Raw genomic sequence first — 19,217 nt, forward strand, 5'->3', positions numbered from 1 at the left:
TGGTTTGATTCCCGGTGTCCCATATTGTCCTCCAAGCTAGGAGTGACTCCTTGAGTCCAGGAGTAACCCTGAGCATCACCGGGTGTGGCCCAAAGACAAAATCATTCATTTGGTTTAGAGGAGACAATGATGAGAACTTTGGTACTGCACTACTTCTCTCAGGACATACACAGCAAAACCCATGACTCCACTCAGCAAGAATTGGCCATTATGGGTAGTGAGTGGGTCTTTGTTAGGGCCCACCACAACAATTTGGACTGTGTTGGGACAGAACATCTTGACTCCATCAGGTACTTGTATTACTAGGTGCTAGGTTCTTTTTCTTTTTTTTTTTTTTTTTTTTTTCCTATTTTTTGGTTTTTGGGTCACACCCAGTAGCGCTCAGGGGTTACTCCTGGCTCTACGATCAGAAATCGCTCCTGGCAGGCTTGGGGGACCATATGGAATGCCGGAATTCGAACCACCATCCTGCATGCGAAGCAAATGCCTTACCTCCATGCAAGCTCTGGCCTCCTTTTTTTGTTTTTGCTTTTTGGCCACACCCGGTGATGCTCAGGTTATTCCTGTTACCCAGTTACTCCTGGGTTTGCGCTCAGAAATTGCTCCTGGTTTGGGGAACCTTATGGGACACGGGGGGGGGGGGGCAGAATCAAGCCACAATCTGTCCTAGGTTAGCCTCGTGCAAGGCAAACGCCTTACCGCTTGCACCTTACCGCTCCGGCCCCTGGTGCTAGGTTCTTTACAAACCTCTAATTTTCACAGCATCCCATACTGAGGAAGCATACTGTACATTTCCCCAGATTTGTTGTTGTTGTTTTTTGTTTGTTTGTTTTTTGGCCTGACCCAGCAGTGCTCAGGGGTTCCTCCTGGCTCTTCGCTCAGAAGAGCGAAGAAGAACCTGGCAGGCTCAGGAGACCATATAGGATGACAGGAATTGAACCTGGGTCTGTCCTGGGTCAGCCTTGTGCAAGATAAACGCCCTACCACTGTGCTATCGCGTCCCCTCCCCAGATATTTTAAAAGAATTTGACACCTGTGCTGCAGTCACTTGTCAAGAGCCTGCAGTTAGAGGTGGTGGAAAGCTATGGCCTGGGCCAGAGACCTTCAACTGCTGGGAGGAGGCTGCAAGCTAGCAGGTGCATCCAGGAGCTAGAGGGGCCCAAGAGGCCTCTTCTCCTGACAGCTCATGGAGGGCACTCCTGGCATCAGTGAGACTCTTCCTTACATCAGCTTGCCCCTCCACTTCCCAAGGCCAATTTTCTTTTGTGAAAGCAAGGCTCCAGTGACGCTCAAGCCTATGGAGATTTTCTTTGGTTGTCCTGGAACCTGCTCTGAACACAGGGACAAAGGACAGACTGGCTGGTAAATGGCTAGGGAATACCCTGAAATTCTTGTTGGCAGTTAAGGAGCCCTTCAATAGCAGGGCTTCAGCCCAGTCATCTGTACTAATGTTTTCTAAGGGAGGTGAAGTAGTTTTCAGTGATGAGGCTGTTTTCCAGCTCTGGGGAACGTGGTTTCAGCCCTAGAGAAGCAGACAAGCCACCCTCTCATCCCACCCTGTTCCCCTCCGTATCTTTCTAAAAGCAAAGGAAACAAGATGTCTCATTTTAAATTATTTTATTTTATATATATAAAAAAGTAACAACAGACTGACACACACAATAGAAACACCTGATAAGATTTTGTTCATGTCCGTGGTGACACCAGAATTACTATTAAAGTGCAAGTTTGATGTTTTTCCTTTGTGCAACTTCACACACACATGTAAACAAGTCACTTGAAAATGTTTGGACCCACGACCCATTAGTTCTCAGAAGGCGTCGACTTTCGCCAGCTGTCCAGACAACCACAGTCACAGAGGAGATAATGCCCAGTTTGTTCTGCCCCTCCAGCTGGCAGGCTTGGAGGTTCTCAAAGCTGGTTCACTTTCACCCCAACCCCTCGACACGTTCAGTCTCTACCTCTACCGGGCCTGACCCCCACACCCGTCAAGTCTCTGGGTAGTGGGCCGCCAAAGTGGGGAGTCCCCCCACTGAACTGTCTTAGTTCGCTTTCTTTCCTTCCAGGGCAGAGGGCGGTCCCTTCTCGCTCCTGGGTCCTTCCCTGCGCTCCAACCAGGCCCGCGCGGGAAGAGAAGGCGCCCGCCCGTCCGCGGGCCAGCGCCACCCCCCTCCCGACCCGGACCCGGACCCGGACCCGGACCGGGCGCTGGGGGGGGGCGGGCTAGGACTTCAGAGATCAAGTTTCAGTGTCTGTCGCCTTGGGGACTCCTAGCTGATGACGCAGCGCTCCTTGTCTTTGGCCTGGCCGCCGCCGCTGGCTTTCTCTCGGATGTACATGAGGTCGCTGTGCACGCTCGGCCGGCGCGCGAAGGGGGCCACGATGCCGAAGGCGTCGCCGGGCTCGCCGGGGTCGCCGCCGCTGCCCGCGCGCAGCAGCTTCTTGTTGCGCAGCGCCTTCTTGTGCAGCACGTCGCAGTACTGCACCGACACCTTGCGGTGCAGGTCGGGGCTCATCTCGCTCGGCAGCTTGGCCATGGCGAAGAGCGCGCGGAACATCTGGTCCAGGCTGCTGTTCTTCTTGGCCGAGATCTCGAAGTAGGCGCAGCGCTGCGGGTCGTCGCCCACCAGCCGCTCGATCTCGCGCGGCTCCACTTCGCGGTAGAAGTCGCGGTCGCCCTTGTTGCCGCAGATGACCAGCGGCACGTCCACGTTCTCCTTGGTCTTGTTCTTCAGGCACGACTTGGTGTCCAGGATCTGCTGCTTGAGCCGCTGCACCTCCTCGAAGGAGTCGCGGTTGTCCAGGCTGAACACCAGGATGAAAACATCTCCTGGAGAGAGGAGAGAGAGAGGAAAAGGGGGCGTTAGGGGTGGCTGCCAGAGAGGGGAACGAGTCAGGATGACTTTGGGGCGCTGCAGGGACCCCCCCAAGTCTGCGCCGCGCAGCGCAGAGCACGGGCGCGCCCACCTTTGCGCGCCCAGCGCGGCAGAACCGTTCGGGGTGCCGGGCCGGCCCGACAGCGTTCGCTTCTCGCCCCGGCCCCCAGGAGGGTGGGCCAGGCACACTCCCAAACCCCCAAAGCCCTTATGCCCGAGTCCCCGGGCCCCTTCTTACCGGTGAGGATGGACAGGCGCCGCATGGCGGGGAAGGGGTGGTTGCCGGACGTGTCGAGGATGTCCAGCTGGTAGACCTCGCCGCGGATGGAGTAGAACTTGCGGTGGAAGTCCTCGATGGTGGGCGTGTAGGTGTCCTCGAAGCGGCCGGTGAGGAAGCGCGACACGATGGCCGTCTTGCCCACCTTGGACGAGCCGAGGATGACCATGCGGTAGCAGTTCTTGGCCGGGATGCTCAGCTCCGAGTCGCTCGGGCACATCTTCTTGATCATCGCAGCCAGTTTCATTGGGCGCAGGGGCCGCGGGGCCGAGACGAGAAGAGACGAGACGAGACGAGACGAGACGAGACGAGCGAGTCGAGTGCGGGGCTGGCAGTGGGCTCGGCTGGGAGCGGGCGGCTCGGGCTCCTGAACTCAAACACTGCGACTCGGCGGCTCTGCGCCCGGCGCTGCCCTTATATACCCGCCGCGCGGCCGCCCGCCACGCCACGCCCCGGCCCGCCCCCGAGGGCTGCGTCACGCCCCGCGCTCCAGCCCGCCCGCCCGCCCGCCCGCCCGCGACCTCGGCTGGCCGCTGCCCCCTCCAGCCTCCCGGCGGCGGAGCTCAGGCTCCAGACCCCGCCCCGCTCGCTCCCCGGCGCCCACCTCCGAGGCCACAGCGCAGCACGCGGTGGGCCCCGTTTCGGTCCTTATTGATGCTCGAGGGCTCGAAGCAAGACCCCACCACATCAGGACTCCCTTTTATTTTTCTTTCTGGTTTTTGGGTCACGCCCGGCAGCGCTCAATGAAGGGTTCCTTCTGGCTCTAGGCCCAGAAATCGCTCCTGGCAGGCTCGGGGGAACCATATGGGATGCCGGGATTCGAACCACCGGCCTTCTGCATGCAAGGCAAATGCACTACCTCCATGCTATCTCACCGGCCCCAGGACTCAGTTTTATTTTTGTGGGAGCTTCAGTTTCCCTAGAGAACAACAGCCTGTACATGAAGCGGCGCAGCAGGTGCTTCCCAGGTGCCAGGCGCCTTGCCCAGGGCTTTGCGCCCTCTGCAAGGGCAAGGGAGCGCCCCCAGCTCCAGCCTCTCTGCTCTCCTCCGCGGGTCGCTGGACCGCCAGAGGGCAGCAGAGGGGCCCCGCAGCTGGCACTGGAAGCACCAAGATCAGAGCCAGAGGAGCAAGGCTGGGGTATGCCAGGATGCTGTTGGCAGGGAACAAGGCCCAGGAGAGTCCTGCCCCCACCCACACACACACACACTAAGCATGGGGGTGGGCCCCAAAGTGGGTGCGTGTTCCAGTCAGGGGCTAGTGAGACCAATTCTGCCCTTAAGAATTTCTTGGGGGGCCGGAGAGATAGCATGAAGGTAGAACGTTTGCCTTGCATGCAGAAGGACGGTGGTTCGAATCCCAGCATCCCATATAGTTCCCCAGCCCGCCAGGAGCGATTTCTGAGCGTAGAGCCAGGAGTCACCTCTGAGGACTGCCGGGTGTGACCCAAAAAATAAAATAACAAAGTATTTCTTGGGCTAACATTATTCCTGCTTTATTGGTGGAGAAGCAGGTGGCTCCAGGCCCCAGGGAAGGCTTTGGTACCCCGAGTGAGGGAGCGTGCAGTTCTGTGTAGCTCGGAAGTGATGACGAAGGGAGGGAGGGAGCTTGAGTGAGTGTGTGAGTGTGGATTTGTACTGCAAAAGCACACCTGATCAGTAACCTTGAGCGACCAGAGGCTGCTGTGACCTGGACTCAGCTATCTGGAGTGAACTCATTTGCCTTGGAAGGCTCAGGAGAACACCTCTCACAGCGGGCCAACTCTGAGGGGGGCTCTGAGCAGTGCTAATCTCCACTTGAAGCTATTTAAACATGCCTCTCGCCCCGCTCCCCCCTCAGCCTGGGCAGGGACTCAAAAACATCACCTTACCCAGCCTCCTAGTCAGGACCTTGGGTCTCGGCCCTTCTGAGGAGTGCCAGGTTTATGCCATGCCAGGCACTGGTCTTCCTCTGGCATGCTCAGGATCATTACTCTGAATTTGACAGATGGAGAAACTGAGGGTCTGAGTTCTGGGCTTCCCCCTCTTCCTTTTCCCCAGGGCTCCCCTGCCTCTCCGAGCCCTCAGAGCCTCTGAATCTGCAAGTCTGTGTCCTAGGCTTCAGCCTGTCTGTCAGAGGCACTGGGCTCTTCTGCCCTATGCAGTGTCAAAGGGTCACTGTGACCTCCTGCTGTCTTCGAGCTTGTCTCACAAGCCTATCCTTGCTGCATCCAGGTTGAGCAGATACCCATTCACAGGTCACTGCAGAAGGAGCAGCAGAGGAAGACACAGTGCTGGGCACAGCTTGTTTCTCCCATGAGAGCATACCATGGCCTCCCAGTGATTTTTCAGCAAATGCCCACTTCCACCTCAGGCCAGACAGGTATACTAGCTGTACGCACTGATACCTCTTAGATCACCACCAAGGTGACCTATCTATCTCCAAGGCCCCGGGACCAAATGCTCTATCCCAGTTTTCTGCGAATGTTCATGCCCAGCCCAGCTCTGACACAGCCACACTCTCCCCTGGGAGACTAAGGTGTGAGGATGCCTGCCAAGCCTAGAGGCTCTTCCCCCCAGGCTGCTCTCTGTCATCCTGTGGGGTTCAGCTCTGATCTCACTTCCTCAGGAGGCTTCCCCATCCTATCAGGTGACTGCAAGCCACTCACAGTCAACGTTTCCACTCTCTGATAGTGTCCCAGGAATCATCAGGCTGATGTATCAGGTCTTGAGCACTGCAAGGTAAGTGCCCAGACCCAACCCATGTACATTCCCTGTGCATGTTCCTTCTCAACAGGCTGACACAGGTGCTCTCCTCAAGGCTGGTGCTCCTCAAGCCAGGAGCCTCTATGAGAGGCTCCATGAACCCCAAGTGTGCCCTCCCCACCCCCCAGGCAGGCAGAGACAGGAGTGCTGGACTCAGGAAGCCTTTATTGTGCATCAGGGTGTAGTGGTGCAGGAAGGCTCAGTAGCCACACAGCAGCATGTCCAGGGATCCCAAGGCAGCAGGAAGCAAGGCACTGGAGGAGCCCTGCCAGGTCTCTCTGAGTAGCCTGGCACCATTCTCCATCCTGACAGTCAGTGTCAGCTCCGCTTGTGGGACTGGGAGGCTTTCTGCCGGTAGATCTCAGCAGTGAAGGGCCTGCATTAGACAGGTCAGAGGCTCAGGTCAGCTGTGGGGGGGTGCCACCTCATATCCCAAACCCTCCCTGGACTGAAGGAGAAAATCTGTGTGGGACCAGGAGGGCAGATAAATCCTCATGCCCACAGCTTCCCGCCTGCCATGTGCAGTGACCTCATATGGCCCAGTGGATGGACAGCCTAGCCCTCATGCCCCTAGTTACAAAACAGCTATAGGGGTGGCCCAGATTGGTGTGGTGATCACACTGGTGAAAGAACAGGGCCCAGGTCTGTGAAGTGCCTACTCACTCCTCATACAAGACAGCAACCACATAGATGAGAGCCACGACCACGGTGAGCAGCACGCCGGTGGGACTGGCATTCCTGGAAGGGAAGACCGGTCAGTGGGACATGCTGGGTTCCTCCTTCTGAAACTGGCTTTCCTGGGGACTGACCTTTCTAGGCTGGTTCAGTCCCTCAGAAGAGCCACACTTGCTCCTGACCCAGGAGAAGGGGAGGAACAGCTGGAGGCCAGTTGGGGTTTTCCACACAGGAAGGTGTTTGGGGGGACAAAAAATGATGCCTGCAGTTTTCTAGATGTGGGTCTCCTGCACTGAGATCCCCAGATCCATCTGCTCCAACTGCTGCCTTCCCTCCCTCTCTTTCCTCCTTTCAGCCTCCTCTGCATCCCTTCCTTCCCGCCCTCACCTTCCTTTATTTTGACAATGAGGGAGATAGAACCCACTGGGGCTTCCCACGAACAGGCAGGCTGGCTCTGCCTCCACCAGGATCTCAGGGGTTCTGCAGGAGCCAGCACCAGGCTGCTTTGTCCTCATCAAGAAGGGGGGGGGGGGGGGCGGAAAGGTGGCGCTAGAGGTAAGGTGTCTGCCTTGCAAACGCTAGTGTAGGATGGACGGAGGTTCGATACCCCGGCGTCCCATATGGTCCCCCCATACGGTCCCCCCCCAATCGCCAAGCCAGGGGCAATTTCTGAGCGCATAGCCAGGAGTAGCCCCTGAGCGTCAAATGGGTGTGGCCCAAAAACAAAAACACAAAAAAAAAGTGGGATGGGGAGGGGGCATTGGATAAAGGGGGCCCAGATTCTAGGTGCCTCTCAGTGCCACTCCTGACTATGTGGGAGCTCCTGGAGGAATGGTGGAGGTACCCCTACCCCATCTGGTTGGCTCCACCCCACTATGATTTAGGGCAGAGGGAACCAGGGTTCCTCACCACTAATGAATGTTAGCCAAACAGCTCCCCTATACCCCAGGAAGCTGGGGAAGAGGCAGATGAGCCGAGTGTCCCTACCGAGGGACATGTCTGGTGGAACCAGGCCAGGCTCTGTGGTCACAGAGTACCTCCCACCCCCAAGACCAGTGACCTCTAACTGGGAAGCCAGGGTAACAAAGCACAGTGTCAGCCCCAGAAGGAGTTCTGCAGACACTCTACCCATTACTCTGCGCAAACCCTGCCCCTCGATCTTGTGTGACCTCCTCTAAAAGCTGTGTGTGTTCTGAACAGGCCCAGCAGGATCAGGCCTGGAATGTGTCCTAGAGACCCTCACTCTAAATAAGCACTGAAGGGAAGCCCCCCAGGTATGTATCCCGTAATGCCAGGGCTCTTATCTTTTCTTAGGAGGGGACAGTGGGGCTGAGCTGGGCTGTTAGCTGCTGTGCTGGATCAGCGTCTGGTAGCTGGGTAATGGCTCGTGTCTGACATGCTCTCAGACTGCCGCTCAGCACCCTGACACCAGGAAAGCCCTGAGTGCCTCACAGGTACCCACAACTGCTGACACCCAACTGCAGGCAGCCTTCTTCTGGGCGCCAGGAACTACTAGCGGGGAAAAGGGGGAAGCATAGCATGTTGGGAGAACTGAGGGGCTACAGGGAAGACATTGAAAGCAGCTCTGAGCAGTGGCGGAGTGGAGTACATGTAACTGACCCAGGGAGCTGTCACCCTGACCAGGCCAGAGGGCAGGGGGCTCTGAAAGTGTGGTAGGTCCCTCTGGCTGCTGTTCTTCCAGGCCTCTTGGGGGAGACTGGTGGCAGCAGCTTGGCTGACATCCCACCTTGGCTTCTAGAACCTTTCTGGTCTTTAGAGTTTGTGCCAGATGGTTCACTTGAGAATCTTCAGGAGCTTTTCTAGAGGAAAAGGCTCCAGAGGCTCCTAGGACATAGGCCAGTTTGATTCTTTCTTTAATGAGCCCCAAGAATCAAGAGAATAATACTTGATGACTTGGTAATGTGAAACCCACCTTTCTGCAGCTACCTGTGAAGAGGGCCACATACAAGAGGGTAGTACCCGCCCTACAAGCCCATGCACACCACTAACCTCACTGGTCCAAGAGGGAAGCCTGCCGGCCTCACTCTAAGATCTCATTTATTCCCAGACAGGAAACTCCCAAGGCGGGGTGATGCTCGGAGCAGGTGCGTCTTCCTCCAGCCCACCCTCAGGGTAGTGTGGATGCTACTCACATGAGGGCCCAGCCCAGGTAGTTGGCAGTGCTGCCCCAGTACATGGGGTTGTCCAGAACATTGAACGGGAATGATGTCACTCGTGCTTCCTTGAGAATCCCGAAGTAATCACCTGAAGGCAGGTGGGGATGGGGAACAGAGGCCACAATGTACCAAGTCAGGGATACCTCAGGGGCTAAGACCTATTCCCCCGCCTGCTGGTTTTATTTGCAGGGCCAAGAATCAAATTCAGGGGGCCGGGTAGGTGGCGCTGGAGGTAAGGTGTCTGCCTTGCAAGCTCTAGCCAAGGAAGGACCGAGGTTCGATCCCCCGGCGTCCCATATGGTCCCCCCAAGCCAGGGGCGATTTCTGAGCACATAGCCAAGAGTAACCCCTGAGCGTCAAACGGGTGTGGCCCAAAAACCAAAAAAAAAAAAGAATCAAATTCAGGGCCCTGTAAGCAGGGGTCTCAAACTCGCGGTCTGTGGGCCGTTTGTGGCCCTCCGTACAACGTTTTGTGGCCCTGCCCTAGAGGAATCTTGTTTTGTTTTGTTTTAGTTGTTTGGGTCACACACCTCAATGTTCAAGGCTTACTACTGACTTTGCATTCAAGGATCAACCCGACTTTGCCTCCTGCGGCCCCCAGGAAATTGAGTTTGAGACCCCTGCTGTAAGGCCAATGCTCAACCGCTGAGCCACCAGCACTGCTCCTCCCTTCACTGCCATGCTGTTCCCTGAGAAGTTGTACACTGCTTTGTCTCTCCTCAAACAGCAGCAGGCCTGGATGGGTTCAGCATTGGCCTCCCAGGGAGACCTTACTCCCAGGGTCCCCCCTCCACTCTGAGGCTAGAGAGAGCCCCCTACAGCATCACCCCCCAACCCACTAGCCCCAGACACCCCTCAGAGTCTCATCCCAGGCAGAAGTAGGCCAGTCCTGGAGACAAAGGAGCCCCCCAGGAGCTTTGGGAGGGTTGCCGGCAAAGCTTTCTTCTCAGGAGGCAGGAAATGGCCCAGAAGCCTGCTTTAGGGCTGACTCATGGCGGGGGAGCAGCTTTGTGCCCCACAATCCAGAGCTAGGGTGAACCGGAGCACCTCTCCTTTCTAGGCCATATCTCGGGGAGGGGTGGCAATAGCTGGTGTTCCTAGTCCCTTCCTTCTCCCCCATCCAGAGGTCTTCAACCGACACTGCCCCTGTGTTGCACCCCACCCCACCCCAAGGTTCTGCCTTACACAAGCACAGTAGGACTGTGCACCCCTGGTCTCCAGGACAGCAACCCTCTCCCAGGCCACTGCTCCCTATCTTCACCTTCCCATATGGCCTTTGGGAAAGTGATCTCCCTCAACACCTAAGGCCCACTGTCCTTCCCACAGCCACTGTCCCCAGGGGCCCAGATGCCTCTCTAGGTTCCCAGGAGCACCCCCCTAGCCCAAATCTGCCTGAGCTCCCCACTGTGGGGCATGACACCACACTGAAGACCCATCTGCTGGGGTACACAAGCTCAGGAGACCCCCACCCCAAGGAGTGGGGGCAGCCAAGACAGAGAGAGAGAAGCAGATCCACACCTTCCCTTGTTGCTGCCTGCTGAAGGGCTCCCTCTGACGGCAGCTGCACCCCTTCTCTCCTGTCCAAGGCTGCCCCAAATCCTCCTACTCCCTAATTTCCTTCTGAGGCTTCCATGCTGCTAGACATCACCCATTTCTTGAGGATGCCCAGCCAGGTCACCTCAGGGCTCCCCACTGGAGAGCGACAGTCTGAGGAGCCAAAAATCATGTCAAACCCCCCGCACTTGCTACAACTCAGCACAGTGTGGCCAGGTTCCTTCAGGCACGGCAGCCCTGGGAGGGCATGGCAACCAGAAAGCAGCTTCTTTACCCCTGCCCTGCATCTTGGTCCTCTGCTCCCCAGGAGCCAGCGGGTCTGTCCCGGCCTTAGGGTCTTACCTAGGAAGGTCCCAGTGAAGCCCAGGGCCAAGAAGCTGGAAAGTACAAACACGCTGCCCACTGCCAGCAGTGCGAGGCCCAGCTGGTAGGTGATAGGGCCGTCCAGGCTCTCCATCCGGGGCTGGTTCAACATGGCTTGTGTGAAGCTGCAGGCAGGCAGAGAGACAGACAGACAGATACACATCACTGGTGCAGGAGAAGTGATGCTCTCCAGTGAGCCAATCCAGCAGATGACACTTTGTAAAGAGATGAGCCCTGGCCAAGTGCTGAGAAGCACCTTCCTACCTTTTACCCCTGAGGAAAGTAATCAATGAGGGAAGCCAGGCCTGGTTATTTTTCTAAACTTTCCAGACAAAGCCAAGTGGTCTGACATGTAAGTAAAACAAATTTCAGAGCTTTAGAAATGGGCCCTCCTCCGCAAAAGCACTTAAGAATTATGCATGTGGGAACTGGAAGGATAATATGGCAGGCAGGGTGCTTGCCTTGCACATGGCCTAACCAGCTTCAAACCCCAGGACCCTTAAGCCCTGCCAGGCGTAATCTCTGAGCCTCTGCATTAAAAGAAGAAAAAAAGAATAAAAAATTAAAATTAAAAAAAAAAAAAAAGCATATGAGGAGGCAGGATTCAGCTCCAAGGCTAAAGTCTGTACACTGTCAGGTGAATAACCAGAGCTGCATGGAAAATGGAGCATCTGGGTGGGCACAGCTCTGTGGCTCAGGGCCTTGTGCCTGCTGCCCACACTACGCTGTGATCTCCCACACCCCATCTCAGCAACTTAAAGCTTGGTATAAGCCCTTTGCCTCCCCTGGCTTCTGCACAAGATTGAGTGCGCCCCAGTACCCTCTCCCTAGCCCTGCTCTCCTTCACCCTCTTCACCAGTGGCCCCTGTACCCTTCCTCTGGAACACAGCCATTGAACCTCTCAACAAAAGACAAGTAGATTGACAGGGTAGGGTGTTTGTCTTGCACATGGCAGACTGGAGTTCAATCCTCAGCATCCCTCATATGGTCCTCCTCATTCCTTCGCCCCAAGACTAGCTGGATTTCTGGAATACTCTCCTTATAAAAACTACCTCCTGGAACTCCCCTTTCCTGACAGCTCTTGAACAGAGGCAGCTGCTGCTCAGCCAGGTGTTTCCCTGACCCCAGGGACAGTGTGACAGGCTCTATTTGGCACCGACACCTCCTCCCTCCTCTCCAGAGGGCAGAGCATAGAGAGGGAGAAGAAAGCCTGCCTGGGCACCTTAGGCACAGGCTGCACTATTATCTGAAAGCATTGGCACCCTACCCCAGACCACCTTGGTCACTGCCACAGCCCTGGCTTTCCACCTGCCACCACCCTCCCACTGTCTGGCTCAGGGTCTCTGCAGCTCCAGGCTGGGCTGCTGGGCCTCCTCAGCAGACACCCAGGTGGGGCACTCATCCTGCATAGAGGCTCTGGTGCTAGGGTAGGAGAGCAGCTGAGCTCGCCCTGCTCCCTCCCCAATGAGGCTTCCCTACAGACTCAGACATCCTGGCTTCCACTGCACCAGATACAAAGAGCAGGATCAGGTTGGAAGGGAAACACTTAGGCCTCTCTACAGAGAGGCAGGGTGATCCTCAATGCCTGCTACCTAGTTAGTGCCAGACTGACCCTTGTGCCCCAAACCTAGAGCCATGAGGCCTGCTGGGCACCTGCTGGCCAGACCTGGTGAGCTGGGGACCATGGGATAGGGGGTAGTGTATGAGGGCCGGGCCTAGGCTACAGTAAAGACAAGTCAGAGTGTCACCGTGAGAAGTCAAGGGCAAGGTCAGGGTATTCCTATTGGTGAGAACTCAATGTTGAGGTGAATGCTAAGAAGTCCAGCACCAGCGAAGAGACATAGGGTGTGTGTGTGTGTGTGTGTGTGTGTGTGTGTGTGTGTGTGTGTGTGTGTGTGTGTGTGTGTGTGTGTGTGTATGTGTGTGTGTGTTTGTATCTCTCCCTGGGATCACTGCTCAGACCCGACCTGTCCTCCCTCTGCAGCTGAGTCCCTGCCAGAGTGTGGGCCCTATGCCTGGGTTCTCTTCAGGGACTGGAACACTGGGAGCCCACAGGGTTACGGGAATGGTTGGCTACCCCACCTCCAGGTGACAATGCTGTCCCAGCGCCTACATTAAGCCAGGAAAGCACAGTCCATTCCAGGAGAAATAAACGGAGGGCCGAGCACAGTGCAGCCAAATGAGTAGGCAATTTCCTTTAGAAATAGTCCGCACTGGGGATGATCCAGGGAGTGGAGACTCATTCATTTATGTCGGTTGCTATTTTTGAACCTGGAGATTATACTTTCGGTCACCAATGTGACTTCTGGTTGATGCGCTCTACTCCTCCCAAATCCCGGAACCTGGAGAGATGGCAGGGAGTGAGAGTTCTGTCCCTACAGCCTCCAAAACGAGGCTGTTTCAGATTCTAGGTACAGCTGACATGACAAGCTTTAGGCCTTCCCAGCAGTCCTGGGACACACAAGACCATGGGGGCCACAGGCTCCACTCCCCCTAGCCCTGGTCTGGCTCTCAGACACTTCCAGCCCCAACTCACTCTGAGCAATACTCCACATGGGGCAGGAGTCTGACAGCTCCCTGACTCTTTCCTCCTACACAGTAATATAGTGCGTATGACCTGGACCACCAACAGGGACTGGAAGTGATGGTCATGATTCTACTCTCATTGTTGGCCACTGCAGGCTGGGCTTGGCCACTCCCTCACAGGTTCCTTCAGTGGCCATTTGTAACCCTCCCCCCAACTTCCTGTTTCCCTATCCTCTTCTTTTGGTATCTAAAAACCCACCTGGATTATAGGGTCTTCCCCCACCCTGGTGTGTGGGGTTCTGGATAATAAAGAAAGAGGCTGGGTTTGGGCTGGGGCGAATGAGCACATGGCAGAGGTTGGATATGGCAGAGAAAGGCCATTTTTTATTCCTATAAAGCAAGCTGATTCCAATGAATAGCTTTTCTGACTGCTGTTACTTCTCCACCACTACCCTGTTTCATCATACCTGTCTGCCTGAGGGGTTAGAAACACGGTGCCTGTGATATCCTCATCCAACTGAATTTTGCGGGGGAGTGGGAGTTGGGCCACACCTGGCAGCACTCAGGTTAGTCCTGACTCTGCACTCAGAAATCGCTCCTGGCAGGCTCGGGGGACCATATAGAATGCCAGTAATCGAACCGTGGTCCATCTGGGGTTGGCCACATGCAAGCCAAATGCCCTACCACTATGCTATCGCTCCAGCCCCCTACATTTATATTTTTATTTTACAGCCACTCAGCTATCAGACCAGTCCTGACCCTCTTCTGAGGGCAGTTCTAGCTGGTTACTGGGTGGGGGCACTGACTGGCACACAGGCCACAGGGACCAGGCATGTGCCATTACTACACACTTGGCTGTGTAGGGCCCATTGCGAGTCCACACTGAAGGAGAACATTTCTTCCTTGTGCCCCAACCCAACTCCTGCCTGTGGCTGGGCACTACCACCCCGCACCTGTACACTCTCTTTCACCCAGAGAACCTGATATCTCCCAGCAGCTGGAATAGAATTCAATCAAGTGCTCCCTTACCCTGCACTCTCTGAGCATGGTCAGTGAGAGATAGCTTTTGGGAAAGCTAGCAGACACAAGGACGTGGCAGGTGTCCATGTAAGTAAGTCTGCCCAGAGGCCTGTCACTAGGTGATGATTTGGGGTTCCCGATGCCATTAGAGCTGACAGTCTGAGGGTACACCTGTGGGGGCAGAGGGCTGGGCTTCACAGGTACTTCTTCCACTTATGATCCATAGCCAGAGCCTCAGAACAGGCGCTCATACGCTGGGCCCAGACTACTGCACCCTGGCCGCAGATACAATATCACCTGCGCTGTGAGCACCTCTGGCTCAGTCCCTCACTCTTGCTGTGTGACATCACATTGAGCCTGCAGCTGCCGGCAACACAGCAGCCAGATTCACTGCTATAAGACAGCATAGAGGCGGCTGCAGAGCTGGAGGCAGCTGTGCAGAGGGTGAAAATGTTCGAACCCAAGCAGCTGTACAACACTAGGCCAATCTCATTCGTCAAATGCTCACAGATTGAACATTAAGTCTATTGCATGTGTTTTACCACAGAAACAAGAAATCACATCTGGGAGTGAGACAGTGAGTTAGGTGGGGAAAGCTACAGAGAAATGAGGCCACAGGCAGAGCTGGTCTGAACTGGATTCTCACCTTCCCCTTGTAGAAAGGAGGGTAGGGGATCAGTGGCAGGAGGAGGAGGCAGCCCGGTGTACGCTGCATCCTGTGTCCCCTTCCAGGAGCTTTTGAACTGCCCAGTCTACCCAAACTAGGACAGCCTTGAAGAAGAGCCAGGCCAGCGGTTGTAAGAAGACATGGCAGGCCCTCCTGCAGATCCCAACAGCAGGACTGAAACAGCCTTCAGCGTCAAGAGCTCTGACGGCCTTCTGCCATCTCCTAGGAACCGCATGCCTGGCTCCATCCTGCTGGCATCTTGTGTCAGAGCTGTTGCCAAATCTAGGCACAGGAAGCCCCCACCTTTGCCCGTCACAAATTACCCACAGCCCCCTAAAACCAGCATCCACTGCTTCAGAGCTGTACTCCTCAGCTACAGTTCCATGCAGTCCAGGCCCATTCCTCACACAGGTAGCTCTGCCTGCCTCCCCAGACCCCCCTGGGCAGATACTGACTGGATTTGGACTGGCTGTGAGCACATTGTGGTCTCCAGCCCAAATAGTCTGGGAGTAATGGAGTTTGCCCACCCCACTGGGCAGGGGCAGCTGTTCCATTGCACATACAGAAGCCCAGGTCAGGAAACCAGGAGACTGCTCAAGACCACCGGGCAAGAGCAAAGGCTGCCTTGTTCCTGCTGCACCTTCCCTGAGTCACAGGGCCACTAGCAAGGTGGTCAGGGATACCCAAGGCAAAACCAGGCATTCCTCTAGGAGACCACGGGCCAGCACAACATATGGTAGCCAGACCAACTCTCTGAGTTACAGCTCTGCTCTCAGGCTGCACAGCTGCAATGACCATGAGGCCCATGGAGTCCAAACAACTCTCTCGGGCCCTTTACAGGAAAAAGGCTGCCAAAGCCTGAAATCATAGTAACAGTATAAAAGTGACTGAGCAAGAACAGTTTTAACTAGTCCAAAGACAACAAATACCCCTCTCAGAAAGTTAAGCAGCAATCAATTTCCATGCAGATGGTAACTGATACTATTTTGCAGGCAGAATAAAATTTCCCAGAGAGCTGGAGAGAGAGTACAGCAGATAGGGATGCCTGGCCATCCAGGTGTAATCCCCAGCATACCATATGATACTTGAAACCAATTGGCCAGGAGTGACTCTTTTTGATTGCAGAGCCAGGACTAACCCCTGAGCAAGGCTTATATCATCATAATCATCTTCTTACTCATTTACCCCCTCCCTCATTGATTCCCTCAGTCATTCACTCTTATCCATTCCCTCCCTCATTCTCTCATTCACCCATTCCCTCATTCATTCGTTCCCTCCCTTCCCTTCCTCAGTCATTCCCTCTTCTCATTCCCTCACTGTGAATGGGCCAGTATCTGCAGGTGCTGTGGGCAGACTCATCAAGAAGAAAACAAAGGAGAAAGCACTAGGCTGAAGAGCAGCTAACCAGACTTCTGGGCTGTCGACCAAAGCAGGAAGCTGGTCCAGACCCCAGACAGCTGTTTGCAGCCATTGATCAAAGACCCCACAGAGGGAGGAAGGTTAATTTGCCACACAGATGCCCCAAACATGTCCACAGCCAACCCCAGTGGTGGGTTTCATAACCAAGTAGCATCCACAAAGGTCCCTAAATCTGCCTGAGCACTGCCTTTGGGTGGAAGAGGGTTCTAGTCCTCAAGGCCACATACTGCCACTTCTCTCTACGTAGGGCAGACACAGCCAAGGACTTTTTCTTGGAAGTGGAAACCCAAACTGAGGGATGTGTCTGGCGGGGAAGATGGACACAGCTTACTCAAAAAAGCACAAATCCCAGTTCAGCTTCTTTCACTCCTCAGCTCAGTAGCACTTATGTGTCCCCTTTTCTGCCATAGCCAAATGTCTCTCCAACCCTATCCCCCTTACCCACCCCAATTCCTTCACAATCTCCCCTTACACAGACCAACCTGGTACCTAGCACAGGGCAGGTCACCAAAGGCTTAAGCAGTAGGGAGAGAAAAAGCACCACCTCATCGCACAGGGGCAATCCTCTGGCCTAGTAACGATGTGCCATTGGAAATGGGTCCAGGTCATGGGTGTGTACAAGGCCTTCTTGAGATAAGAGCTGAGGGAGGATGGGGGGGGGGGGACACCCAGGCTCTGTTGCCTTCTCCCCTCTCCACTCATGTCAGCCCTCCATTAGCCAGAGGCCAACTCCACTAAGAGACAGGAGCATCTGTGTTCAAGCAGACCTGAGCTTCCAAAGTCACCAAAATCAGTAAGGGGGGCCCCTTGGGGGGGTCAAACCAGGGGCAAGACTAGGATAAGTGCTGGGGACCCCTGACTGTCTCCCCACAGGCCAAGCTGAAATCTGTGGCCTAAGAAGAGGGGTGCGATCAGGATTGCCAGGGGTTCACCCTGCCTCAGCATCAGGATGGAGGTTTTGTATAGCCCTGACTGCTGACCTCCCTGGCACCTGATAGTCAGGCACACCAGAAGGCACCCACCACCAGGAGACAGGAGGATGGCTGGTAGTGCTGCCTTGGGGGATGTCCTAAGGGCACTGGGAAAGAGCTCAGAAGGGCTATCACCTGGCCTGTGGGTTGTGGGGAAGGAAGAAGGAAGCAGGGCCTAGAGGGAGCCACTGTCACTAATGACAGATGCTCACCCATTTATGGACCCACTGAGCCACTCACTTCCTCACCAAGAGATTGGTTCTCAGCTGGGTTCCCCACAGTTCAGTGGACTCTGCATCCATCTTTAGTGTTCCCTGGGAGCTGGGAAATGCCGCAGCTTGGAAACACCAGCCTTGGGGCAATCCTGAGTGTTGTTCCACATGGTTTGGGAAAGGCAGGTTTCACAGGAGTGCAAGCAGATTCTGACAGCTAAGTTGGCCCTCACTGTACCAGTACTGAGAGCTATAGTAGGAGAAGGCCCTGGGAGGCCCCAAAAACCCCAGAGCTCAGGTAAGAGAAGCTGGACAGATGGGCAGGGAGATGCCAGGAAAGGGATGGGGATGGATGGAAGATCTGGGGTCACTTCTGCAAGGAGGAGTCCTTCACTGAGATCCTCATAAGAAATTACAGCAGGAGAGATGCAGAGTGGGGGAAATAGGGGTCCTAACGAAGGGAGGCCTCGCTCAAAGTTTCAGGCAAAAGCAGACAAGGGAATTGGAACCCAGTGTGGGAGGGAAGATGTATGCTTAGGGCTGCTTAGGGCTGCCCTCTGCTGAGTTAGCACACATACATGCCATGGAAGAATTGTCCAGGTGAGGATGCCAGCACCTGGGAATCCAGTGGGGTTGACATACAAGCCTTATGCATAGAAATGACATGTTTTCCCAGGGGCCCAATGGGCACAGTGACAAAGGACAATGGTGTCCAGAATGAAGGCTGTGTCTAGGCCTTGGCCTGGTTCCAGCTGCTCCGGGGTAGTAGATGAACTCTCAGCCTCTGCCCTTCCTACTCCCATACTCCTATGGAAACTATGACCACCCCTCCCCATCCCTGCCTTGGGAACATGTGCTGGGTGCAGCAGGTGGAGAAGTAGGCTCCCAGCTACTGGAGTGAGATCAGGCACCCAATCAATCTGCAGCTGGGTTGCTGAGCTCCACCACACTGGGGGCAGTCCAGAATGCTCTGTTGCGAGTCCATCTAGATAGCCTACAAGGCCAAACAGCAAAGTCTCGTGTTCATGAATCAGTGCAGAAAGCTAGCCTTGGCAGGGTCCTCTAGTAATGGAGATGGCAGAAATGTAGAGCAAAGGGCCCTGGACACAGTGAGGGGAGGCTGGCCACGCCTTTCACAGAGGCCCAAGAGCCAGGACTCCAAGCCAAGACAATGCAGTCTGGTCAAGGCTTGGGGCCATGGATTGCAATGCCAAACACCACTCGGACCCCCATAATGGTTGCCACTGGGGTGGGAACCATTAGAGCTTTTTATCCTGCACATCTGGGGAGTCCATGTGCATGCTCCCATCCCTCATAGCATCAAACGAACCATGTTCCTCTAGAAACCAGTGTGCTGTCCCTAAAATCTCCCACAAAGAGAGACAAGGTCCAAAGGACTGTGGCTGGGTCCCACTTGGTCCTTCACCACCTTCCTGGCTACCCTGACCCCACCCCATTGGATCAGAGGAGTCAAGGCTCCCCATCAAGAATGACTTCACACCAACGACCTCTAATGCAGGAGGGTAACACAGCTAAGGCCAGAGGGACACCAATTGGTTTGCTGATACCAGGCCCAGGCTGGGTCAACTACAGTGTTCCCAACCAACCCAACCAATTTCCAGAGTAACTTTCTCTTAACCCTAAAGATCAGAATTGCAAGCCTGGAACATCATCCCCAGCATGTGCCCCTGACACCTCTGCAAGGCCAGAGAGGAGGGGAAAGCTGCACACCCCAGG

At 55.3% G+C, this 19,217-nt stretch overlaps 2 protein-coding genes across 7 annotated transcripts in view; both read right to left on the reverse strand.

Moving 5' to 3' along the window:
- Window positions 1-2,196: 2,196 nt before the first annotated feature.
- On the reverse strand, window positions 2,197-3,478 carry RASD1 (ras related dexamethasone induced 1). Of its 2 annotated transcripts, none has more exons than XM_049776939.1 (2): window positions 3,115-3,478; window positions 2,197-2,756 (listed from the first exon to the last, which is right to left on the reverse strand). In XM_049776939.1, the coding sequence occupies exons 1-2, from the start codon at window positions 3,398-3,400 to the stop codon at window positions 2,239-2,241; spliced, it is 804 nt and encodes a 267-aa protein (XP_049632896.1). In that variant the 5' UTR covers window positions 3,401-3,478; the 3' UTR covers window positions 2,197-2,238. The 2 variants fall into 2 exon arrangements, with proteins under 2 accessions (XP_049632896.1, XP_049632894.1); XM_049776937.1 differs by having other exon boundaries at window positions 2,197-2,830.
- Window positions 3,479-6,041: 2,563 nt separating this feature from the next.
- The window catches only part of PEMT (phosphatidylethanolamine N-methyltransferase), an 82,010-nt gene continuing 68,834 nt past the window's right edge, over window positions 6,042-19,217 (reverse strand). For all 5 annotated transcript variants that reach the window (XM_049776960.1, XM_049776959.1, XM_049776962.1 and 2 more), the window contains exons 4-7: window positions 10,645-10,790; window positions 8,725-8,836; window positions 6,560-6,634; window positions 6,042-6,272 (exon numbers count right to left, since the gene is read on the reverse strand). In XM_049776960.1, coding sequence (XP_049632917.1) covers window positions 6,215-6,272; window positions 6,560-6,634; window positions 8,725-8,836; window positions 10,645-10,790 — 391 coding nt within the window. In that variant the 3' untranslated portion in view covers window positions 6,042-6,214. The remainder of the gene's footprint in view (window positions 6,273-6,559; window positions 6,635-8,724; window positions 8,837-10,644; window positions 10,791-19,217) is intronic.

This window comes from Suncus etruscus, chromosome 7 (genome assembly GCF_024139225.1).
Source record: "Suncus etruscus isolate mSunEtr1 chromosome 7, mSunEtr1.pri.cur, whole genome shotgun sequence".
NCBI classification, from domain to species: Eukaryota; Metazoa; Chordata; class Mammalia; order Eulipotyphla; family Soricidae; genus Suncus; species Suncus etruscus.

Excerpts from the sequence above, each read along its gene's own strand:
- RASD1 (XM_049776937.1), bottom strand. The coding sequence starts at position 3,400 with ATGAAACTGGCTGCGATGATCAAGAAGATGTGCCCGAGCGACTCGGAG. Across the intron at positions 2,831-3,114 it reads GCGCCTGTCCATCCTCACCG|GAGATGTTTTCATCCTGGTG; the intron begins GTAAGAAGGGGC and ends TCCTCTCTCCAG.